Consider the following 27,929-nt stretch of genomic DNA (forward strand, 5'->3'; position numbering starts at 1 on the left):
AATCCATAACTCACTAATGCCTCAGATATTTTTTTACTGTTGTTCTAAGTCTTTAAGAGAAGCAACAAGTTCATTTTATAGGGACAGAATTATGAATCAGCAACATCCTATATACCAGATGCCCTGAAATATGAATGGCTCAATATTGTGATTGTTTGAACATTTAAAGCAGATGCAGAGCGTATGGTCGAGACATCAGCATTATGAAAACATAGCTGTGCATTATCAACAAAGTCAAATGTATGAGAACAATTAAACAGCTCCATCCCTCACAGGCAAACCTTATCAAGTCACCTTTTTAAGGGGGGATACCTAAGGCCATAAATTCTTAGCAAACCTCAATACAAACTTAATCCTTCAGTCATCCAATGCATATCAAATAATAAACCTCTTATAGGTTACCTACCTAGGGACAGATCTGTAGTACATAAAAAGTCTAGCCAGTTCAGAACTGGATACCTGTTGGTTCTGCCACAATGGACTCTGGGTAAATATAAATATAACTGCACCTCCTCGTATATCTCGACATCCTACAAACACAAAAAATATTGTTTATAATTCTGAATTACACAATGAAGATGAGCATGCTAAATATATCAAATTTTGATAGAAAAATTGAAGTTATTGTGGAAATTTTCATCAAAATCTATTGAACAGTTTTGAGGAGCTGCAACTCTAAGATATGCTAACAGACAGAAGGACAGACTAGAAACAACAGGAACAAATAAGTAACCATGACCAAAGAATATGATCAGCTGACTCAAAGGGAAATAACTAAAGGCAAATGTGAATTAACTGTAAACAGCTGGTAAAGAAAACCAAGCAGATAGAGAGGGAAGCAAAAAAGGATTAACATTCTTGGGTGACATTTGCATGAGTAACTTAGAACTCATGTTCCTATCTATCAGCATATTCCCATGAAAAAAAACCCTAAATATCAAATTATCTCCTAAATGCAAAAGTAAATTTCAATAATTACATGTATAAATTTTAGCAAAAAGCCAAGCGCACATACCAAACTCCACCTAATTTGTCCAATGACTATAAATTTCAAACATTTGATAACAGAAATCCTGGTAATGCCATTCAAATTCTTTAATGTGGCCCAATCTTATTAGAATGATCGCAGTTAAAGGCATAACTCTTTTATCTACCCTGTAAAAACATTCTCTAATCTTATGTAAGTATTATCTAAACATGGAGTTATTGCTACATTTAAGTAGATGACAAATATTTGAATTGGCTGTACTAGTAAGATATGTAATGAGTCACTTGTGCAAGAAATATACATGTATGTTTTATCAAGTGCACTACAACTCCATAAATTAGATTTTAATAAAATTGTGGATTGCTCAGAGCAAATAAATGACTGTCATGTCTCTTAAAGAATAAAATAGAATGAATACTTAGAACATCGACCTAATAACTATAATTTTATCTATATCAACTTTTCTGCGAGAAATTTATTTAGAAAAAAATATTTGTGCATCTTTGGTATATTTTTTTTATATTGGACCATAAATTGAGATTTTCAACAAACCCAAATTAATCACATTTTTTAAAATCTGGCTACTGATTGAGCAATATTTTAGTAAGACACCCAATCAAGTGCTCAATCATTCCATACATATTTAGACACCTCCAGCAAAACTTTGAATAAGACTGGTGCGGTATGAAATAATTCATTGTACAATCGGTAGCTCACGGTAGCTACTGCAGCTGTTAAAAAGAAGAAATCACCCCATTCTAACACATTGTCCTGAGTTAAACCATAAATTTTTACATCTTTTGAAAGACAGATGAGGACCTTACTTCTGAATCATGCAGAACTCGGTGGTAACAAACACATGAAAAAAAGTAGTAACCCACCCAATTTTAGGAGCCTTGTTCAAACACATCATTTCAAAAATTGTGAAATTTTATGCCCCCAAATTTTCACATCTGACAGAATCAGCAAATTTTAATACATTTAAACAAACTGATTGGTCCATCAAACTTTAATCTAGTTCTCTCTCGATATAAATCAATGACCCTAATTCTATAAGACAGAATTTATCAATGTACTTAGACTATTGTTTATCCAACAAATTGGGGTAGACCCATTTAATCTCATATTAGGGTATTTCAAACACATATAAGGAATGTATGGGGGTAGTTTCTAAGTTTCAAGACAGTACAATGAGATTACAAATGATGATCTAATATAAAAATACATACGTAACCAAAACTTAGCTGAACTATTTAACGTCTCTTTGAAGTTTCCTATATTTACAAATTTTCATGAGTTAAGGGTCAATATTATTGTTTGGGCCATTGAGTTTATAAATATCGACTTTCTTGCCACCTTAAACAACAGTATGACAAAGCTGAATGTATGGAGACATGTAATCCTACTGTTGTGCCCCATCACTAGAATGAACCTGCATTTTTATAGAGCTGAATCATGTGTTTTTGTTTGAAAAAAATTAGTGAATAGGATATGCACCAAATTTATTAGGATACAGTTGCTCCTGTTGTATCTAATCAAAGTGTATATTGGACATGGAAGCAGTAAACAGGAAGTTGATACTTTAGTTAATTGATCTGCATACCCAATTTCAATCAATTCCGATGAAAAGTTCCCATACTTTGCCTGAGAAAAATTCAAAGAACTGAGGCAAAAACACATGTACATTTGAAAAGACAGTATCAAAATTTACTCTCTCAAAACCTAATTAAAGTTCCAATCTTAAAAAAACTTTTATTGTAATAAAAACTAAAAACAGATAATTCAGAAGTTCATACAGTCATGATTTCCAACAGAAGGGAACATGAATATTGTAATTATCAATTTTAAGAACCAAACTCTCAGTCTTGAAAACTTTAAGGTATTTGAAACATGCATGTTTTTGTCCCAATAAAATTAACAAATCTTTATTAAAGGGACAGCTTATCGCTATATATTATTTTGACGAGATAAGTACCCACTGACAATTACATAATACCTGTCAATATTCAGTCTATATACGTTCTTAAAAAATAGACACAGTTTATCTATTTACATTGATTGCAATTTGATTTTTTTTTTCGTGTTAATCTCCACCATTTTGACAGAAAGAGGTGTGATAAACCTTAACACCTTTCACAGATATGGTTATGACATTCAATAATCTAATGAAATATTTTAACATGTCATACACTTTTGTGCCATGTACATGTAATCAATGGAAAATACTAAAACATGTATAAACCATGGAATGGCTGAAGTGGATTGGCCATTATGAAAAATCAATAAAGTAGCAGATACATGTATATGACAGAATTTGAGGACTTCTAAAAAAATATTTCTAAATAATTATGTTCCTATTGTTTAATTATCTAGTTCCAATGTGGGAATGATTTTGGGAAATAGTGGAACTATTTGAAAACCACCTCAGTGTTTTAGTGGTAACACTAGGGCAGCAATATAGATTTCATGCAATATATTAGTAAAGTTAGGCCAAGACTTGAGAACACTTAATTGCTACTTTTCAACCAAGACAGCAGCAGCCTTAAATTGGGAGAAAATAACATTATGTTGTGTCTAAATCAGCTGAAAATTAGCCTTTTGAAGCCATTCCATCCATTTGCTAGTGCCAGCTAATACATCAAGTACATCTAGTGCCAAGTAGCAGTCACTTGGCTAGCCAAATGTGCTTGCTATAAAGACATGAAACCACTGCCAAAATAAATTTAACTGCAATCAATCCATCAATTAGAACTATCCATTGTATCCCTTTTTAATAAATAAGCCCCGTGCAGGTCCAGGTGTTAAAAGAATAGGCCTGCAGCAGCGCTAAGCTTGTCGTAAAAGGCGACTAAATAGTGCTCAGAAACCTAGCCAGGGGCTAGGCGCTCTGCCCACGGAGCAACTGCGATGTGTGCCCCAGGTGGTGGAATGGGGAACTCCTGGCGTGTTACATGCTGGGGTTGTCAGGCTATAATATGGAAAAACTGACCGCAAACCATTGTGGTGCACCATGTTGGGAAAGATGTCACATTCCTCGCACGTTAAAGAACACTGCTGTGGTATTCGATAGGAATATGAACCTTTGCCCTCCGCCACAGGAGGCTAAATTGCCCAAACTTACCCATCCCTCCCTTTTTCTAGTGGCAATCAAAATTTGTCAACTGTATTATCCTTGTGTCCCATCCCATTTTTTTATTTCATGTTCATTTTATCATCCATTTCATGTTCATCGTCTGAATATAGCTGAGATATTGCTGCTTGAATGTTAAATCCCAACAATCAATCAATCAATCAACCTTTTTAATAATATTTTAAGTAGGTTTTTCTTTTATGTAAAAGTAAAATATTTCCTTCTCACATAGGCAAAAAAAATAAAGAAACATCAAAATGAGACAATTCAGAAGCATCAAATTCCAAGTATGTGGCCTCAATGTGAAAACAGGAGACAAAATGATATTACACCATGTAGTGAAAAGAATTAAATACAATTACATATAAAAACTGTAAGGAAAACAAGACAAAAAACTAAAGCATAAACAAAATGAACTCCACAACAAAGTAGGAGTGTCATCAGGTGCACTGGAAGGGTAAGCATATCCTGCTCGGCCAATGTCAAATTGCAAGTGAGTATAATCTGATAAAAGTATTTTATACTTTGGTTCATTTACTTCATATCAATATCCTGGTAAAACAATGCTTAGAGATGCCCCAGAAGTACCAAATTCACCACATCTTAAGATTTCAATCACCTTCTAAACTCAAGAAATGTGTTGACATCTATTTAATTAAAGCTTTTGACATAAAAGTAAACTCTATATTAAGACCATTATAACAGACTGACACTAGGTTTGTCTATAAATGGCAAATAGTGACACTAATCTCTCTTCATGACATTAAATATAGTTCCAGAGAAAATCACATTCTACAAGGGCACTTCAAATCAATACTGTCTAAGACCTACTTTACAGCTTAATTTACAAATTAGATTTACAATAACTTGGTCTGTTTTGTGTGATGAGTTTTTGATCTAAACATCTTACATAAGTAAAAATGAATAAGGTGTCAGCTGCAGTGATTCAAGAGTTTTTCAGGACATTGTCTGTCTATTGTCTATTTTTATGATGAGTTTTTTTCCTAAACATCTTACATTAGTAAAATGTATAATGTTTCAAGCATAGTGATTCCAGAAATGGACATTGACTCCTCTGTGGTCTGTTTTTTTATGATGAGGTTTTCTTTTTCTAAACATCTTACATTAGCAAAATGTGTAAGTCAACTGCAGACATTCTACAGTTGTAAATTGACAGTTTTGTGAAGATCATCATGAATTATCTTACTCTTCTTAACTCAACGCAAACTGTTTAATCATAATTGATAGAAATTTGAAAGTTTTCAGAATTAAGATATGCATATATGAAGAATGGATATGGAGAATATGTCAAAGGGACAACAACCCTGTTGGAATGAAAAATGTCAGCTCAAGGCCACCAATGGGTCTTCAACGAAATTTGTCGAAACTTACACCACAGGGCAGGGTGTAACTATGTTTATTATTGATTTAAAAGCAAAATGTTGTGCAAACAAACAGAAATATTTTGAAAGAACTATAAATGTAACGCAAATGAAGATCAAAAAGAGGAATATCAAGACTCAGTATAGTGAATAAGACATACAGTATTGAATTTCAGCAGTATTGAAAAAGAGACAGAAAACATCAAAGTGATCCAGATAGCGCAAATATGATATTCAGACAAGATGTTCAAAACTGACATTATTCTGTTTATTGGCAATGCCACAGTTGATTTTGACACAATGTTGTCCTTTGATATTGGCTATTTTTTATAATCCCATGGCAGTACCCTGAGACAGAAAATATATTGAAGTTGGAAAAATGGGAAAAGGATTAAACTTCTAAAAGGAAACCACTACAACTTGTATCTTATGATACAGCAAGTGGATATTAATTTATTCCAAATTATTCTTTGTCATCTACTCCAGCCACCAAAATATTGATAGATAAGAACAAAATCCACATCACAAATACCTGGTAAAATGGCTATTCCTGACTGTAACAAATTATAGTCAACATCCATGATGGTCTTCGGAATGTCCAATGTCCGATGATTATAGTATCCAGGACTCCGAGTCGGACTACATGGTAAATCATTCATCTGAGGGTAAAAACCATCTGGAAAACAAGAAAACTATGGTTAGTTTCAGTTATTGTATGCACAAGGCCAGAGCACCTGGTAAAAATTGTCTTTCTTCATGAAATCTGCACACGATAAATACCTTTACAGAAAGACTGATCAAAGCCAGTCAATGATTTAGGAGATATTATGCTTACAAGCCACTGCCGCATGGACAGGGTCATATGCAATCCTGTACTGCTCTATCCCTCCCTCAAAAATTGAAAAAACAGTAGATCACATCTAATAGTTTTTCGGTTGTGGACCATATATGCATGGAAACAAGGGTGTGTAAAGAGCATACTCTGATGCCTCAGCATACTCTGATGCCAAACTTGACACTTTCTTATTAAATATATCAATGGAATATAATTTCAAAGATTTATATCATAATATACAAATGGTCATTTAATATAAATTATATGATGGTGTATTTAAGTTTTAAAGAAATGCTTCAAGAAAAAACAAACTTAGTGTTGATGCTTTCAAGTTCCTTAAACAATTTATTCTACTCAACCATGTTTTAAGAAACTGGAAACACCTCTTCCAAGGAAATGTATACCAAGATCAATCACACAATGTAAAGAAACTCACCAAAATTAGAAACACAAAATTTCCTTATTCGAAAAGCCTCATAGAAATAGCTTGTAGTATTTTCCATAATTTTTGTCCTCAATATGTATGCATCAACATATTACATAATCATAACAAGAAACTAATATTCAACCATAATAATCCTTTTATCAATATAATTGTTCAAATTAGAGCACATGGCCTTGATCTCACTAACTATTTCCACACCCAATTTTATTTTCATGTTGTAAGTAGATTAATACATATTCAACATTTTTGGCCTCTGCTATGTAAAACCAAAATTTCAAAAGGATGAAATCACTCTACCCTGAAAGATTTTGATGCCTGGCCAATGTATTTTTATTTTTACACCACCTAAAGCAATGACCTGCATGTGCAGTAAATCCATGAATTGGGGAGTGAATCAGTCTAAGTAGAGACAACTGACTCACCAATGCATGTGAAACAAATTATGAGACCCACCCATGCCTTGCAAAAGCACATGTCACACTGTGTCAGCATCCTGGAAATTTATTACCAATTTATTTTGTCAAGAAAAAAATTAAGGTTTACCTTATTCAAGAGGGATAATGCTTACATAATTTTATGTCATTAAAGGGTATACAGTGTCAACTTAATTCAAGAAAGATAACTCTTACACAATTTTCATGCCATCATCTTGGTCATTTAGGGGTGATAGAGATGAAGTAAAGACTTAGACAAATATCATCCCTACAATGTAGAAATTTGGAGTTTGAAAAAACTCGAGTGGAGAAAGTTAATTCAGTAATCACAGATGGCTTAAATTCTAAATTTTCCAAGCCAAAAAATGGCCATAATTCCTGAACAGTGAATGGATTATACACCTTACACCAATGGGACCTTTTTTTTAATATTAACCAGAATTATCTGGTGGAAAAATGTGATCGACAGAGGGATATGACCACAATTTCACCATTCCTCATCTAGCAGAAGTATAATAATGCAGTTTAGAATTTCATTTTGACTGTTAACATTAGTAAAATTATTTCAAGACTTTTTAACAAGGTCTCCTTAAAAAAAGCATATTCTTGTGTTATGTGTAAAATTTACGCATGGATCAGTGTAGTTAATTTCATTGGATAACACTTCTAATCTTATCTATAGTAGCTGTGAAAGAATCTTTCTATCCCATTCTTCTCATACCAAGGTTTTTCAAAGAAACTTTAAATGAAAAAAAAATCAGAAATGAACTTGTAGCAAATTGTTCCTGTCAATGGTGAAATATGTGTTGAAAAAAAGGTAAAAATTGCATAACTTAATCTCAAAACTAAGTATCAACATGCTATACCAGCCAATTTAAGTTTAAAGCTTTAAAATTAATGAAAAACAGATCCAAATTGACGTTCAAAATCAAAATTGATATCTTTAGATATAAATTGCAAATTTTCATCATAAGACATTTACAAATCAACAAGATGTAACAGGTTTCTGTAACGACTTTAGCATCTGTATACACCAACTGTGCACTACTATTTATCTTTACACTTCAAAGAACAAAACAACATTACAAAAACCCACTCCACCCAGTTACAGAAAAAACACAAAATAATGATGTTTTTAGATCTTATATAACTCTCATTTAGAATTGTTTTTGTAAAAAAGTGAGACGCTACTAATTGGCTCTTATCCTGGTATTCTACGAATAGAAAGAAACAATATTGAAATAATCTTATTTTTTGCTTCCTATCCAAATGACAAGAGCTGTAAATTCTGAGATTCTCAAGTGTATTTACTTCAGTGCAAAGTTACTTCACATTGCAAAAATTATAACTATGTTTTTTCTATCTTTAAAGCAATCTCATTAGAATAAAGACCCAATAGAAAATTTCGCTTGCAAGTTTTTATTAAAGTGCTCAATGGAAAGTTTATAATTTTGTGACAGCAACTGATCATAGGCTACTTGCATTTGATGCTGAAAATCACCTGAACCTTTTAAATTATATTTAATACGTTACAGAATGACCTTTTGTTAGGAGTGAGATTCTGTAACCTCAAAATTACACCACTATGATAAAAAAAATTATACAAGACTTGTTCAGAGGCATTTACACAGTGATTTACAGGGACTTGAGAAATATGTTAGGATTTAACACTGTATTAATCAGAAAATTTTTTTGTTTGGTTTAGACAGGTTTTACTTAACAAAAAAATAAAGAAATCTGGTAACCTACATTATAGTATTAAAGCAGGCCTGGAGAATATTATGCAATAAAATATCAGTGTCAGTAAGAATCAGGCGGTGGGTGAAACATTGTATGAAAAAAACTGCCATTTTAATTGGACTACTTGCACCATCAGAATCAAGGAAAAAAGACAAGATTTTCCATATCATTTTGGTAAATTGAGTTATAATTTCATTGAAATGCACTGAAAATTAGCATTTCAAGGGCAGAATCTAATTTTTCTAACATTCTACTGAAAAATTTCTGAGCATATCAAGTGATGCAGAGATCAAATAATGGTCTTTTCAAATAGAGAAAGCATCACTGAATGAAATCATATTGTCAGATCAGTGGGGTTCTAACATGCATGTTTCTGATTTTTTCCCATTTTGCCTGATTATCACAAAAAGTTACACTTAAATACAACATTCGAACAAGCTACTAGTACCATATTAATTATTCTGAACTTCACGACTTTATCACATTATCATGAACATCAAACTCTAGTAACACCTTCCAACTTCTCAAAAAATACAGTAAATCTCCTCAAGAGTATATAAATTAGTTCATAACAAACTTGAATCTAAATATACATGTAAATCTGTAATTCAGCAGCCAAAATGAAATAACATTCAATCTATCAGGACATGGTAACTATTGAACCTGTACTAACAAAATATATTAGATTTCATTTAGTTCTCCAACATTTTTACACCACAATAATTGGAAAATGGCTTGATTTTATACCAAACAACATCATTTCCTACCATTATCTGATGTTCAGTAATATTACATTGTCATATATTGGTCAATTTATCAGAATTACCAGTGGTAATATTTCTATCTGATGGATAGGAAAAGGTCAAACCATCAAGAAACATTTACTGGAGAGTCAAATTTGTCGTATTTATTGATAAAGACTCCTATATATTCTAGTACTTCTCAAGGGGATTTTTTGGTTAGTTTCATGTTACTACAAATGGTAACTATATTAAATTTGACAATTTTTTTCTTTGTTCAATTCAACAAACAATATACATGTACATGTAGCGCAGACATGATAACATGTATAAAACTAGTAATACCTTACATTATAAATATTAAAGAAGCTGAAGATATATAGACCTTCAACAAGTCATGCCCTACTCTCATAGAATGAAATAAATCAATAGATAGATGATTGTTTTAAAATAGTTTTATGTCCTATGGCACTTGTTTCATGCATTTCATGGCAAGAACATTTTAGCAATCGAACAGACCCTGCTTTGTAATAGTCCAGCATACTAAGCCAAGCATTTAACACGCTGAGCCAAATTTTTAATGTACTAGCTCCTATATGCATTCAACTGCCCAAAAGTAATCGTCAATCCACACGGACACATTATTCTGATACCTAGCCAACCAATTGTCAATTCTCATATCATCTGTTAGTTCTGCATAGAAGCAATGACTACCAATTTTAGGTCTTCATTATAAATCCACTAGGGATTGAACTTGCAACCTTCTATGCTCTAAATTAGAAGTTTAGAAACTTCTCTACCATATAAAATTTACTGTTCTCAAGAAAATATTTACAATCTTAAACAACCACCACCTCCTCATATTAACCTACCATAAGTATACAGTGTTTGGCTTGAAAAGAAAGCAGTGAATACTTCAACATAATTCTCTGTCTCTGGGAAATTATCCATTCTAACAACTTCAAATTTTTAACTCAAAACACTATTTAACAATCCCTCAAAAAAACTTTGAAATTCACTCTGAAGGAAGAACCATACTGGATACTGCTAAAGAAGCATACACATTAACAGTATTTCAAATACAAATACAATGTAATATATTTTCTGACATGGTCAATATTCAACCAACCCTTTGGCCATATGTATGAACTGAATACCCAATATCTGTAGACTGACAGATGCAATTTTTTCCTGACAGTTGGGCGTGTGAAACATTGTTGTTGTTTTTTATCAGAGGAATGTAAATGGTACAACATCTTCCTGTAATGAATAGGTCAAAAGGTCATAAAGATCCACTTGATTATTTTACTGAGAGAGTCAAGTATACATTTGTTTTATTGTACCTATTTTAAAATTAAATTACAAAATGTATTTGAATTAATGCCAGACTTCACAAATTTAACACTTAATGCCATTTGTATTTGTTGAAATTTGTCATGTTTTCTGGACAAAACAATCCATTTCAGTTAGAAAACTGACAAAACAGGATGAAATGGTCAGACTAAACAGAATTTTTATGTCAAAACAATTCATAACAAGAAAATCTAGAGACTGGCTATTTCCTACCAAACAGCATGGCATTTTCTTATACTCAAAGTTTGAAAAATTTGCCATGATGTTAACTGAGTGAAAATGGAAGGCTTTATATAAACTATGCACTAAAATCACATGAAAGTTCACGCCAACAATTTATGCAATAAGATGATACAACTTAAATATACAGAAGATTATAAGTCTTTGACATTCCTGAACTGCTTTTCTTTTTACACTGACCTTTGGCATATTATCTAAACCAAGAAGAAATGACCAAGTATAGATGACTTTGTATTTCAAGGACAGAACCTGAAATTTATAAAAGGAGTAAGTCCAATCCAGCAATTCATTAAAGAGGGAGTGGCATGTTCCAGGCAACTATTAGCTCACTTTACCCAAATCTTTTACAACAGCAACAATTTTTTCCACAAAAAGAAGGGTTCAAACCTCCTGAACCCCCAGATATGCTCTGTATTTTTTCATTCATTACCTTGTAGACAAATGTCTGCATTGAAATCAAGACATGCACTATACCACAATGAAAAAAGAATTAGTAACCCAATAAACAAAGTCACGATCCCAAGGCTATTGAATTGATTCAATATGTAATGAAAATTATCAATTCATGTCAAAATATCCTCAAAAATTTAAGTTCATGTTGTATGACAACAAAACAAGACTATATACTCCACAACCCTGAAAGCCTAGTAAATGTATTACATCAGTCAGACATGTACAAATCTATAGTCCTATATTTCATGAATGTATTATGACAGCTAAGTATAATTGAATAAAAGAACATCAAAGAGAAATACTAAATCTGAATTCTTGATCAACCAAGCTATAACACAGAAAATCATATCCATATCACAGTGTTTTCTAGTACAGCGATTTGATTGCCAGTTTTTATCATGCTGGATAATTTTCTGTTAGATGAAAAGTTGGTAATATGGGAAAACCACAATCAATTCAGCATGGAATGTCAAGGTTGTTGGTTTTTCTGAATATTGCTCTCAGAGGAGTCTGTTATAATATTATTATGTAATGATATAAAATAAAAAGATTAGGATTTCATAAATTAAGGGGTGAAGTTATATGGCCCAAAGGAATGAAAAAAATGCACATGATCATTCAACTGGCAAAATAAATATTAAGGACATCACAGTGGCAGATCCAGTGGGGTGCAGGTGCTGGCATCACTCCTTTTCAAAGAGTCTGGATTCACCCCTGCATCACATACAGTCATGTACATGTACTAACTACCAATAACATAGATACATGTATCACACACTGAAGGTGTCCATAGCATAAATGGATAATCTAATTACATGTAACATGCTATTACTGGCACAATTTATCAGCATTGCATAATGTTATTACTGAGGATAAGATACATCAATATAATAACAGGTCTCTGAGGACACTGAAAATAAATAGCAACGGTAGAAATGGATACCCCCTGGTAGATAAATGATCAAAGGCTAATATGATTTTGGCTAAATGAAGGCATTACTTAGATTCCTAAGGTTGTTACTAGTTAAAGGCAGTAGTAGATCCCCAGAGGTGATTTCTGATAGATGGAGTAAATCAGTTAGAATGGTGCAGACCATAAATGTATGGCACATGGGCCATTGGATTAGGTAGGGGCTGACATAGGGCTGGCGGGGGTGACCACTTTTTCAAGTTTTCTTCAGCATTACCTCATTTTTCAGTACACATAAAAAATGATCACCACTCTTTAAAGGCAACAATGATAATAGCCTTTTACTTTTATTTTTAAAAATTTTAATCTAAGATTGAACATTGACTTCTATGGTAAATTGATTAATAAGCTCAGTAAAACATTTGACCTTAGGACAAATAATTGATTTGCTGTTTGATAGCACATAAGACGAAATACACAAAATGTATCTAAGAACATAACACAAAGTTGAATTGAAATCAGCTGTTTGGCTTACTATAAAATATATCAACCAGAGCTAAATAGACTTTTAAATAACTTACCATGAAAATTCAATAAACACAATTTGATGTTCACAATAGTTCAGAATAATGATAATGCTCCTAACCAATTCAATTTGAAAATAAAAATGTAGCAAAAAGTCCCAATTTATATAAAAAAATCATGTAATAATTGGGCAACTTTCTTGATAAATAAGCTCTAAATTGCAAAAATATTGGAAAATTAGCCTACATCTCAATAAAAAACCATTTTCCCACACCAACCTGTGAATCAAGACTCCAAGAACTTCCTAAATCAATACATTAAAACGTCAACACACTACAACTACCCTTTCTAGTATTTTCTCTCTCAATCCGCTATCCAAATATTTTCACGATATTCCACTCTGATATGAATGACCACTCTATATTATAAACAATCCTGATCTGTCTAATTAAGCACTGAAATCTGGTTATTGTAAATACATTCAAATATTGACAATAAATATTGATGGAAGGAAAAGCCTGCTATTTTACTTAATCCTACTGCTGTTTTCAAGATAAGTCAGGAACTATTTTGAATAACATCCAGAAAAATCACTGTTGGTTTCACAATTAATGGATGCAAAAATCCTTGTCTGGCTTTTGAATATCAAAATATGTCTCTGTTACATTAACAGAAATCTTTTTAAAAATGGCCTTGAAAACTAATCACAATTTTTGCTACCGATTACAATGCATGATAAATCAAAGAAAGGCTTTGAATACTCTCCAGATTTTTCACTGTACAATATGCAATGCATGTTGTAATACAATAATGTTGTCGTTACATAGTGAGCAATAAATATAATATTTATGTGCCAAGAATATATCACCAATAAAATAGGAAGTTATGAGTACTGCATCATCAGTGTGTTTGTACAATTCAGAATCAGTAAGGCATCATGCATCCACAATGAATAACATATGAAATCAAGACTATGTAACCAAAACAGTCAGATTATGTTGAACATTAGCTAGTAGTAGAAGGACCTGTCACAAAGCTCAGGGTTATTACATGATTACTTGATATTAGTGTTATCTACACTGATGAAATAGACAAGTCAATACAACACAGCCAAGCTGTCAAACCAAATCATTGTTATTGGCTTGCTAACCTTCCTTGTCATGCTGATCTTGTGGTTAAAGGCCAAAAATATTTTTTTTTTTATCATTAGCATAGCTCTTCATCAATTGTTGTAAAGTATAGAAATAAAAAAAAAATCTTGTTTTTATCTTTCTTGCCTTTAAGGAGGTAGACCTAAAAAAAGGGACACGACTCTTACAAATCATTGGAACGTTTGTATTTAGCATTTTACATCAATCTCTTGAAAGCATCATAGTAACATTCTGTTTCAAATGAAAGCTTGAGAGGCTTTGGTGAAATTGAATATGATACAAACACATCATTGATTTGAAGAGTTATGTCCCTTACCCTAGATTTACCTCCTTAAGCCTGAGCCTTTGAGACATATCATCATTAATTGTTCTTCATTTCATTCCTGAAAAAGCCCCCCATTTTTTACTTGATTCAACTAAATATTATGCAAATTATTTACGTGAAGAAATTAAAAAAAACAATGGATTATTGTTTGCATCATGTATCTGTCAAAAAAAACAGATAATAATAAGATTTCACTGTTAGTTAGAGTTCATAGCAAAAGGCATCAAAATAATGAGGGACAAAAAAAAAATCCAAAATATAATAAACAAACCTGCTAGTGGTCAATCTTTGTGAAATTAATTCCAAACAACATCCGCATAAGTTTATATCCACATTCCAGACAAAATATTCAACAAATTTTAATGTAGATTTTATCAGCACAGTATAGACACTATCAGAACAAAGTGACCTAATATATCAATCCAAACATTAGGATGCGGATTAATTTCGATAAATACAGAGAGCTCTTAATCCAAATATTAACCATTCACAACAATCCTGGAGCTACACATTCTACAAAATATGACCACCCTGTACGATAAGCTACAAAATTTAAATCCTTATGGTGGGTAATCTATTGTTGTATTAAAGTGTGTCCTTCCATTAATTAATGACTAAATGAAAATAGTCAGAACTCTATGGTAATTTAAACTGTATTTGCCTTTGTCCACTTACTCTTCACAAAGGTTTCACAAGTTGAATACCCTCTACTAAATTCACACTTTATTTCAATGCTATACTGAAATTCAGTGCTAGAAATTTAACACATGTTCTTCAAACTTGAGGTTTAACAAAGAATATTCCCTGTTAAGGCTATCGATTAAATTGGAAACGGTTTTATTTGATTTTATCAAACAATTTTTTCCGACGTTTCAATTCTTCAGAGGTCAAAGAGTCAATACTAAATGACAAATTTAAAGAAATGTACACACTTAAAAGTAAATACGACAAGGTATATTACATTGATTTCTTCAATTCATTCCCTATGTTTAAGATCCTTTATTTGCAGGCCAGAACCAAGGACGGGTGTGCCGGACGTGCCTCGCCGAAAATTGGAAGAAAAGATATTTTCCATCATTTCTTGAATTTTTACAAATTTTACTCCCCCATAGCTGTTTTCTCTCACTTCCCTAAGCATTTCTTTCTATTAATGCCTCCCCTAACCTGGAATCCTGAATCTGCCCCTTATTTGTGACATTAATAAGAACTTACTCTTTAAAAGTTTGAAGCACAAAAAACAGAACTCCTGTAAAATTTGGCTTCAAAAGGGTATGTTATGACAAGTATATACAGTGTTGACCCAACTTAAAAAATTTCAAAATAGCTGCAGAGCCAAGTCTTGAATTTAAGAAATGTTCACCTATCACTGGGATAGATAAATTCTGAAATGTGACTACGAAATTATGGCCTAAAACTCCATTGCCATAGGTAAAACATGAAAGAAAATTCTCAAACAGTACAACTGTAAAAGGTGTTGGTTAAAAAAAAGAATATGTCATGATAGAATTCCAAGACACTTTGACATAAATCATTACTATGGCTGCTTCCTGCTGCTACCAGTTATATGGTTATCTTCACAATGAATGATTTCACACCAGTACTGACATAATACAGCAAAAATTGCATTTTAATGGAATAGATTTGAAGTTTCAATGAGGACTGCATAATGTACTGTAAAACAAGCAAAGTCCTTCAAGCATGTTGTTGTGTTGCAGTGGGAGAAAAACTGGCAATAACAAAACTTTTTAAGTCGCCAATATTGTTAGCGATTTCTTGCACTCGCAATTTCAGTACTTTACATTAATATATAATTTGCATAATTATATATTACTACTCCACATTAAGCTGCTGATTAGTGCTATGTTTAGTGTCACAGCTTCATAGTTCTAGCTTCATACAAGATTAAAATGTACCCCTTAAATATCATACATGTGTTATACGTGTGTTTTTTGTTTGTATGAGAACAGGAAGTTTACATTGAAAGATGAAATGATCGATTAACATTGAACACTACCCAGTTTCCAATTCAGACACAGGGCTCCTGGTAACCAGTTGTTTTGATTGAAAAACATTCAAGTCATCACAGTTACGAAAGAGTAACCATATCAAGGGAACCGAGATTCTAGCAGAAGTCACCCGATTTTAGAGCATGTCGCATTTGTGCCATTTCAGATGTTGAAAGCAAGCCAAACTCAGTGGCATAGAATATTTGAGGATTAGCGACTTTGAAGACTTCAGTCTTTAATTTTTGTATGAGATGGTGTCTACTTAATATGAAGAAAACATCACATAGGGATCAGTAAGATATGAAATTTTCCTCTGAGAATCTAGGATTTGCAGAATCAATCTATTTCATCTGGAAGACTATGTACCGTCATAAAATAAAAAACGGTATTCTGTATTCTTGAGGGAGCCTTTAATTTCATGACTGAGTGGTGAAAAATGCAATAAACTGCCAATAAATCTGATGCTGATGCAGTAATTGTTAAATTTCATGGTAAAACCCAAGAATTTGGTTTTTTTTTCAGTCTTATTGGAATGCTTTTAATGCACTTTAAATATATTGAAATTTTGTAACATTTATAAAAATAAAAATTGATGGAAACGTCATGCATCAATGAATAACTAGTTTAATAATGTAAACAAGAAAGATAGTTACTGTGATGAAATTCAGTGATGAAAGTCCAAAGTGTAAATTTGGGTTTCAGTAATGATGATTAAGAAAAAAAACATGCACTGATCAAGTCCACTGTTGACAATGACAACCTTATAAGGCATCTACCGGTTTCAAGCCACTAATGATTCAGGGTAGAACAGATTTATAGCCAGAATACCTCTTCTTTACTTTTAAAATTAAAAAAAATCTTAATAATGCACAAGTTATATTCCATAAATGTTTATTGGTTTAAATAGTTTTCATTTTATTCAGAGTTCAATTTACCATTTAGACACAATCACTTGGTCCTTTTCTTCAACCGATAAAAGGCATGGACACATTAATCAGACCATGATGACATTAGGCCATGGTGACATTAGGCTATTCTGACACACTAGATCCTGAATTTTATCTCCCCTGTCTTAGTTACAAATAATGCATGACAAGTTTAATCCAAGTCAAAAATTTAAACCTCAGTAGCAATGACAACTTGAACTATACAGAATTATGCATTGGTAGAAATTGTGGGTGTTGCTTGTGTATCTTAGTGATTGCACTATGAAACACCCTGCACAACTCTTTGCTATGTAAATGATTCAATCCTTTTCTCTCCTTCATAATGTACATGTATAATGGGTTCAAATGTGTTATGATGAGCTCCTACAATGCAGGTATAAAACGTTATCAATTAAATATGGTTTTATATTACTCTTTGAAAAAACATTGAGCAGCACTGTCTATGCAAGAACCAAAAGGGTAGTCAAGTCAACAACCACCCCCCCCCCACTTTTTTAGGTATTTAACACCCCCCTCATAGGTATTTAAACAGCAAGACTCATGTTAGAGAGCATTTTCTGTTATCATACCCACCCTCAGAAAAAGAGAGGACTACATGATTTACCTTGTCCATCTCAGTATTTTTTTCATAAATTATAGGACCAGTGCAGCCAGTCCATGCTTGAGGTTTTTAGTGGAGTCTGGATGGCTTGTTTACTTTTATTTCGATTGGCAAGTCATTTTGGTTATTTCATGTTCTTTGTTGTTTGTATCTATTTTCTTTATCTAGTCGTTATCCTTGAATTATATTCTTTAGATTTCTGATAGAATAGGGTTCCCTTGATTTTTCTTTTCGCAATTAATGTATCAGTTTTGAAGTTTTCTGGTGTATAATGTTACAATTTTATGGTTTATGTGTTATGGCTGTGTGCTCTCCAATTAAAGATTAATGTTTGGTCTCCAGTTGTACTTCCAATTTGGCAACGTCAGTGAATTCAAAATCATTTAAGGCAAGTTTAACACTGAGGATTCTCAAGTCTGATCAGTTAAATATTTTTCTCTAAAAAGTTCTGTCCCCTTAACAGTTTTTGGACAAGAATACTTGCATTCCTTAAGTAAAATTGAAAGCCAAAACATTGTACAAATAATCCTTTTTTGTCATATCTGATACCAGTTTATATCTCCTGGCGTCAGACGAATTTTAAATATGGGCTAAGAAAACAAAAAACAAAACAGGTCTAATTGTGTAGAAAATGAAGGGTCAAAGTTCATGGATTATATTCATAATCATATTCTAAATAGCTATTGGAAGTGTCTTTAATTTGAAATTAATGACCTTAAAATGACCTGATCCTTTCAACCTTGAACTAATCAGGTATGAATAACAAGGAGACGAGCCAGGCTTGAAGTCTTTGGTAGACTAAAACTTTCAAAAAGTTATTAAAGTTTTTTCATTCATAATTTTAATTAAAGTATGCTTGACTTTATTTTGTCTAACTTAATTAAAAACATTCCAAAATCCATAATTGCAGTTAAGTAGAATTCAAGCTATTTTGTTGTGATCAGCACAATTCAAATTACAAGTAAAAACAATTTAACTATAAACTGGTTTCATTCTAATATACAGGCAGTTCATCAATTGGATGTTTGATATAACGTAGCCCTAAAAACCTTCACAAAGCCTAAAATTTCATTACTGCAGGCCATTTATTGTCAAAGTCAAAGTATAACTTTGTTCATGAAATCTAAATTACATGTATCATTTGAAGCATTGAACAGATCTGACACATTAACATGTTAACATTACCTGTAAACAAATTTATTTGGTGTCATTACTGTCCATCAAAACTGACCACCAGCTGTGAAACAGACATTCAAAGGAGCATAACTCTGTTCTTAAAATACCTATACATGTACTTTTAAGAATTCCATAAAATGGATCAATCACAGGAATTGCTGGGTTGCCATAAAGTAGGTAAGAAGGAAGTTGAAGTGTGACAGACTTAAAATAGCATCCCACAATATGGGACTCCATACTGTTGCATACCAGGTATCTATTGGCTGTGATCTGTAGTTGCTGAGAAAAATTTTGCAAAAATATTTTCTCTGCCAGTCTGCCACCTCACCATATGAAAGCTGGCCATTAAAAATATGAATAAGCATATTTTTCCTAAAAACAAGAATCTTTACAGTGTTAAATTCATTCATATTTTTTTCCAACGTGACAATGTAAAACAATCATATTATTCAAAAGAACTGTTATGCTTGGGTATCAGTAATAATGATTTTAGAATAATGATGAAAGAAATCAAAATAACAAATATCTCAAGGATTATGGTACATGTCCATTATATTCCCACCCATTTTTCTGTTAAACCCTTGAATTTTTTTCTATCATAGCATAAAGTGTGGGTTTTGTGGCAAACCAATAAAATCCCCCACAAAAGTGTAGGCATAAAAACTGGATTTCTGTTAACCACAGATTTACCAATAACTTTTTACCCATTAACCAAAATACATTGTTATGCAGCAATAAATATAAAAAGATTCTTTTTAGTGAAGAAAAACATTTTCAACACCATATATTCCTGTCACAATCCAGGGACCCCATACAAAAGAACATTTTAATCCAGTTTCATTGATGTAATTTTTATGTTTGGGAAAAACATGAACAACTTGAGTAAAACTACAACAGTAATAAATTTTAGGCAGGCTTCATTGCATGATAATCAAAACTTATTATAAGGGACGGGAAGGCACTGAGGGCCATGGGCCATAGGCAGATCCAGAAATTTTGAAAAGGGGAGGGTTCCAAGCTATTGTTTGCTTATTTTGTCCAAATATTCACTGAATTAACAAATTTCCTTACAAAAAGAAGGATCTTGGGGGTAGGAATACCCAATAGATCTGTCACTGATAGGTCATTGTCCTAAATATCTTTGAAATATCAAAAAAGGGATATTTCTCAAAATTTCCTTCCCAACTTATGTTACTACCAACAACTATCAACTTTAGCCTAAAACTTTGTTAGGTATGAGACCTCAACATAAAAGTAAAACCAGGCACCCAAAACCTGAATAAACTTACCTCCTGTTAAATATCAATTTCTGAAGTGTGGACACTTATAATGTAAGTTTTTGTTTGATCTGTACTAGTAGGACCAAATGTAATAAAAAAAGATTTTAAACTTTTTCAGGAGTCTGTTAACTCTTATATGTACAAAAAAAAATCTCATTCAGGAGGAATGCAAGAATTGATTTGGATTGAAACTGCCTGATTCTTCTTATAAGCTGTACATGAAAGATTTCATTTACAACCCCAAGATTTTTCTATATGAATGATTCCATATTCTGAGCAACACTTGAGTAGAAATTTAATTTCCAAGTCCTTTTAATATGTATTTATCTGCATTAGGAGCTACATGTATAGCTATAAACTTATCTTTGAAAAATTTTGTAGAAAAAAATAACATTTGCAAGGATTTAATTTTCATGAAGAAAAAGAAAAGAGAAAGTCAGGCAAATAAAACTAACATGCACTTAAAGTACTAATGGGTGTCTTTGATACTTTTTATAGGTAGTTTTACTCTTCAAATTTACAAGTTTTGAGATGTACCTTTTTATACATGTCAATATCAATTTAAGCAAATGAATTTACCACAGACACAAGAGTTTACACAGATACACTTTTGAAATTGCAAGACAATTTAGGTTTTGGGAAGTAAAACAAGGACAACTATCTGATAAAAGTCTCTTGGATAGCTTTAAGCTAAGACAGTCACTCAATATAAAGCAAAATCTTTCTGTCCAGACAAGATCTGAAGCAAAATAACTCACATGAATGTTCATTCTAACTTTCCTCCCCTTCTATCCTAAATTTTCCCTCCATTTCAAAAGCCAAACAAACATAAATTCAAAGCACTTAACTCCCAATTTCAGTGCCCTTTTTCTTGCTTCCTGTTGCCCTCACATCCACTTCCTCAAAGGTTACCCTTCCAAAGTTCCTGGTGGATGAATGCAATTTTGATACCAAATTGTAAAATTTTGGGGAAATGAATAAAATTGCAGCCGAGTCAAAAACATATATATTGAAATAGACAAATTTTAAATCACGATCAAGCCAATAGCATATACTGCCTATCAATTTTTTTTTTAATTCTATATACAATGTAAACTATAAAACACTTACCTGGTCGTTTGAACTTTGGCCTATTTGGAAAAGGAAGTTTTTTGCTGTCTGCTATTTGCCTGTTTCTGTTACAATCCTTACAAGAATCAGTTGTTTCCTCTAATTTAATTTTCTGTATACTATCCTCAAAAGTAGACATTGTCTTCTGCAATAATTTTCCAAGGTCTTCATCTGACCTCATTTTGAATCTATTTGACCATTCCATTTTAAGCATATTCCCAATATCAGAATTGTTTTCAAGAATTACATCCTTAATTCCAAGCACAGAAATACACTTCACTGCTAAATTGAATTGACCTTCAGTTGACCTTTTGATATACAAGTATTGTTGTCCCGGTAACAAACTATTGTCCTCAAGAAGATGAATTAGTATGTTTCCAAGACAACAAACTGGCCAGAGTAGTAAACCATCCCATGAAGGATCATTATGATTCTGAAAAAAAGTGAGAAAAAAAATTTTTACATTGCAAACAATCATGTTTTTTATTGAAAAAAGTTAAAGTGGCAAGTACTGTCAAATCCATCAACAAAAGACAGTTGGAAACATAAGAACTTATAAGTTCCAACAGAACAGCAGCATGAACTCTAAAATAGGGATGCACTCAGGTGCTACATTGGGGTGCACTCTGGTGCTACATGGGGTACAGTTGGGTGCTTAAACATGAGGTGGACTCAGGTGCTACATGGGGAACACTTGGATGCTAATACATGGGGAGCACTTGGGTGATACATGGGTTGCACTTGTGCTACATGGGTGTTATCAGATGGTTATTAACATAGGGTGCACTTGGGTGCTTAGTCAATGGGTTCATTTGGGTGCTACATGGGCTAGAGTGTTCCTTTACAACAGAATAATTAGAGCACTGACCTTAGCTTTTTAAGACTAGTTGGCTTCATCAGCACCATGGACATTAAGAATGGAGTTCAGAATTTGAGACCTAAATTAATATTTTAATTAATTGTTTTCCTAATACTGTAAACTTCAAAAGTAGTAAATATAGGATTGCAAAATAATTATCCTTGTAAATTAATTTGTTGATGACCAGGGGAAAACTATGTACATTTTGAAATTCTCTTAAATCAAACGTTTAAACATACTCAATTTATTACTCTAAAATTTCCCTCAATCATTCAAATTTACCATTGCATGGCATATATAAATGGTGCCAACTTCCTAGTACAATGTTTCATTACATACTTTGGCAATATCTAGCAAACAGTCATAAAATGTACTTTTATTACTTTAACAAAATCTGCACTGTGCTATATTTGTAAATAAAACAAAGAAATCTAACTTCTTCATCTATGAAGGAAACCCAGTTTTGTACTTTAACATGAAGTGATCGATAGTTTATCGTAGGTTTTTTATTTTTTTAAAAAGTATGTCAATGAGGTGTCAAAAAGCCACCACAATCTAACCATGATAACTGACATCTTTATACTGCATTTGAATGGAACAAACCATTTGATGCCCAATGTGAAGGGCAAAGTAATATGATCTAAACCCTGTTTTCAAGTGCAAACCCAATTTCTCATTTTTTTCCCGTACACATGTATATAGGCATTGACACTATAATGTCTGTTTACTATAAAGAGATAGTTGCCTGTCTATTATAAAGAAATAGTTGCCTGTCTATTATGAAGAGATAGTTGCCTGTTTATTAAGAGATAGTTGAAAATTTATTATAAAGAGATAGTTCCTTGTTTATTATAAAGAGATAGTTGCCTGTCTATTATAAAGAGATGGTTGCCTATTTATCTTAAAGAGATAGTTGCCTGTTATTATAAAGAGATAGTTGCCTGTCTATTATAAAGAGATAGTTGCCTGTTTATTATAAAGAGATAGTTGCCTGTCTATTATAAAGAGATAGTTGCCTGTTTATCTTAAAGAGATAGTTGCCTGTTATTATAAAGAGATAGTTGCCTGTCTATTATAAAGAGATAGTTGCCTGTTTATTATAAAGAGATAGTTGCTTGTTTATTATAAAGAGATAGTTGCTTGTTTATTATAAAAAGATAGTTGCCTGTCTATTATAAAGAGATAGTTGCCTGTCTATTGAACTTTATACAAAACTTATAGAATATCTATCTGTTCCAGGCCAAGAAGATGGTTGGACTGTAGGCATACAGTCTGGATCATCTGTATATACTTATCAGTAAATAGTCCAACCATATGCTTAGTGTCAGAGCTCATCCTGTTAAGACCACACAATTTTCTAGAATATATTTGCTCAAAATAATTTTCATTTGAAAAAATGACACATTATAAAAAAAAGTTTTAATACATGCCATTCATGATAACTGCTTATGTTAAAGAGTGGTATTCTAAATTCTGTAGGCAGTGCAGTAAGTTTGACTGAACATAAGCACCATAGCTGCCTGTACACAAATAATGAATTATAAACTTGCCGAAGCTTAACTTAAACATAGTTAGAAACTGACAGAGCAAATTTTAATGGACCTTTCATAACAAATCCTTAATACATGACATTATTGTATACATTTCACATTTCTAGCAGCTTACAGTTCTGTCATTGTATGAATTGCATATCAATTTCATAATAAACCTCTTATCTGTAATCTTTTAATCCAGTGCAGTTTAAATACAATAATTGACATACTATTTAACTACATCAAACATTCTGCCAAAAATCAAATATTAAATAAATTGATTTATTGAAATATTTCAATTAATGTCAAACAACTGTTTGCCCTTTCTACAGATATTCTGCTTTCTACAGATATTCTGAGTGATAGATATGCTGTACTAGTCTATTCAGTTACACAAAAGAATCAGAAATACCATCCAGCTGCAATTGGTTACAACAAAAGAATACTGGCAGTTTATAATCACATTGTGTGTTTTCAAAATTAACTTAAGGGACATCAAGGGAACAAGGATACGAACGATCATCAACAAGAACACAATCCAGGGATAGTGACAAGAAAATAAGAAAATAGACACTAACAACAAAGAACATAAAATAACCAAAATAACACACATAATATAGAAACAAAAGTAAATGAACAACTCAAGACTCCACTAAAAAACTGGAAGCATGGACCTGTTGCAACAATAGGGTAAGCATCTGTGGTCCTTTTCACAAAAAATCAAAAGTGCAAAATTAGTCGTAAGTTATGACATCATAGAAAATCAAAGTATTGTGACGTCATAACTTACGATTAATTTTACTCTTACGATTTTTTGTGAAAAGGACCACTGCTGCTTTTCTACATATAGCCATCAAGTATTTGAATATTTAAGAGCATTTGAATATTTGAACAGTTTCATTCAGAAACTTAGATCTTTTTTTCTGTTTGTTCGTGTGTTTTTTGGAGTCCATTTGAACTTGCTTGCTCACAAATTTAACAGCCCACAAAAAGGAGTATTAACCCTCTCAGATACATTATTCTGACTCCGAACCAACCACCTGACACTCTATCCTCTATATTCCACTTGATTACCAATTTTAAAATCTTTGTGTTGGTTAAAGAATTTACACACAACTTCCCTTGCTCATGTAGAGAACCCTACCATGAGACCACTGAGACTGTAAAAGAAGCTTAGAGCATCAATTCAGTATTCAAAAGATGAAGACCAAGACGGAGCAATTAATAATACAAAAAAAGACACCGAAAGATAACTATAATTAGAATAAAACTGTAAGAATACATCAGATGCACTAGTAGGATAAGTATTCTCTAGAAGAACACAAAGCCATGTAAAGTGAATTCAATATTTGGAAGAACCTTGAAAAAAGATAGCAAACCTGTTTATTTTAAAAGTGAAATCTATTTATGTGATCATTGTTTGCCTGAATCAAATTTTGATGATCGGAAAAAAATCTCCATTAAACCCTATGGTTAACTTATTTTACTGAACAAAATATGTAAACTGTGAAATTGCATAGGACCCTACTATACAAAATATGTAAACTGTGAAGTTGCATAGGACCCTACTATACAAAATATGTAAACTGTGAAGTTGCATAGGACCCTACTATACAAAATATGTAAACTGTGAAGTTGCATAGGACCCTACTATACAAAATATGTAAACTGTGAAGTTGCATAGGACCCTACTATACAAAATATGTAAACTGTGAAATTGCATAGGACCCTACTATACAAAATATGTAAACTGTGAAATTGCATAGGACCCTACTATACAAAATAAGTAAACTGTCAAGTTGCATAGGACCCTACTATACAAAATATGTAAACTGTCAAGTTGCATAGGACCCTACTATACAAAATATGTAAACTGTCAAGTTGCATAGGACCCTACTATACAAAATAAGTAAACTGTGAAGTTGCATAGGATAATGTAGAACTGGCTTAGGAATGCTTTCCAAAGAGTCAATTTATTAAGGTAAAGATATATAAAAGTGAATCCTAATAAAACACAGAAAGAATTTTTCACAAGCACTTCTCCTATCAGATTCCCTCTAATTTCCTGTTTACCACAAGTGAAACTTTACATAAAAGCATTTAAAAGAACACTTTAAAACTTAAAATATTTTGTACCATTAGTGGTATCCCCTTTAACCTAAACTATCTATTAAATACAGCAAAATTGAAATATTTTCACAATAAGTTAATCCATCACACAGGTTATTAAGGGAGAGAATATTCACTATCATTTGACATGGGGACAATAAAAAGGTCAGAGGTCATTCCTCCTAGATTACACTCCTATCAACTTAAGAATGGTAATTGTGAGTTTTGACACTGACCAAGTTTCATTGAAATGGATAAAATTGTATGATATCCTGTTCTTGTAATAACAAGTAAAGTGTCAGTGTGACACAGATTCTTCATTCTACCTATTGTTCCAAGCTTAACAGAAAAAAATAATAGTTAAAAATTTCATACAAAGTTTCCTGATGATCTTCATAAGTCAAATGTTCATATGCACTCATAAGACTACAAGTGTGTTACTGGCAAAAAAGTGGTTGGTCAATAATTCGACATTAATCCATCAAAAAGTTGCCTAGATCAGTTCAGGGATTGCATATCTAAGGAAAAACAAAGGCAGGTTTAACAGTTCCTTATAGACAGACAATGAAAACAATGCCTATGCAGCAATGTCTTGGAGGACAAATATACCCTGCAGAAAACCTTTAACAGTAGGGGCAATCATGGACCCTATTTTCTAGCTTACCTTACACAAGCAAAACAAAGATTCAAGAAATCAGCATACCTGTTTACCTAATTGATGGTATTTTTACATCCAAAATTAGCTTATACGTGAGAAAAAATCTTCCACATAAGACAGTATCAAAAGGGGAGAATCTCCTACATGAACTGTTCCAAAGGTAAACAGGTATGGAATCAGTCAATTATACTGAGTTACTTATTTAATATAATAATATTTAACTTGATTTCAAATACAGTAATATGTAATATGTAAATTAGGAATTATAATTGCAAAAATAGTGACATGGTTGACATGGTAATAATTAATACTTATTTGCATATTAGGAATTTTAAATGAATGCAACAAGTTAGGTATTACAAAAATTAAAATCACTTTAACTTAAAAAGTTGCAAAATGGCAATAATAAATGAATACAATAGTTTCTGAATTTACATTATACAAAACTCCTTAACACTTCAAAACTTTCCAGAACTCATGTTGAACATTTATATAAATGAATCTTACTTTTATCTTGAACTTTTTTGCTATAACCTTTTACCTTAACTCTTTTCCCTAACCTATTACTTCAACAATATACCTTAATCCATTTCCCTAACCAGTATTTCCTTAAACTTTTACCTTAACCCTTTTCCCTAACCTATTACTTTAACCTTTTACCTTAACCTACATGTATTACCTTAATCTTTTACCTTAACCCTTTTCCCTGACCTTTTACCTTAATCTTTTACTTTAATCCTTTTTAGTTAAAACAGTCACAAAACAGAAGAGATGTAAACATCCAGTAACAAATCAGAAAGGTCTTGTTTGTAACCTCATCACTCATCAGGTCAAATCTCTGAATTTCCTTAATGCAAACATTTTGTTGAAAAGTGACCCATGTAAGTCCAATATAATCAACTTTACACAAAATACCTCTGAAATCTATATGGACAGACACATGTTTTCTTAATTTCATTTTAACTATCTAAATTTGAATATGATAAGAATTTGATGAATA

The 27,929-nt window shown here is 32.2% G+C and overlaps 1 protein-coding gene across 1 annotated transcript in view; it reads right to left on the bottom strand.

The window, feature by feature from the left end:
* LOC148616575 (uncharacterized) overlaps positions 1-27,929 on the bottom strand; it is a 95,209-nt gene that overhangs the window by 39,510 nt on the left and 27,770 nt on the right. Inside the window, exons 4-6 of the mRNA XM_088583777.1 lie at positions 21,772-22,204; positions 6,033-6,176; positions 407-530 (exon numbers count right to left, since the gene is read on the bottom strand). Coding sequence (XP_088439903.1) covers positions 407-530; positions 6,033-6,176; positions 21,772-22,204 — 701 coding nt within the window. The remainder of the gene's footprint in view (positions 1-406; positions 531-6,032; positions 6,177-21,771; positions 22,205-27,929) is intronic.

Source organism: Perna viridis, chromosome 5, assembly GCF_037379345.1.
Source record: "Perna viridis isolate PV_CMFRI_1.1 ecotype Kerala chromosome 5, ASM3737934v1, whole genome shotgun sequence".
Classification (NCBI taxonomy): Eukaryota; Metazoa; Mollusca; class Bivalvia; order Mytilida; family Mytilidae; genus Perna; species Perna viridis.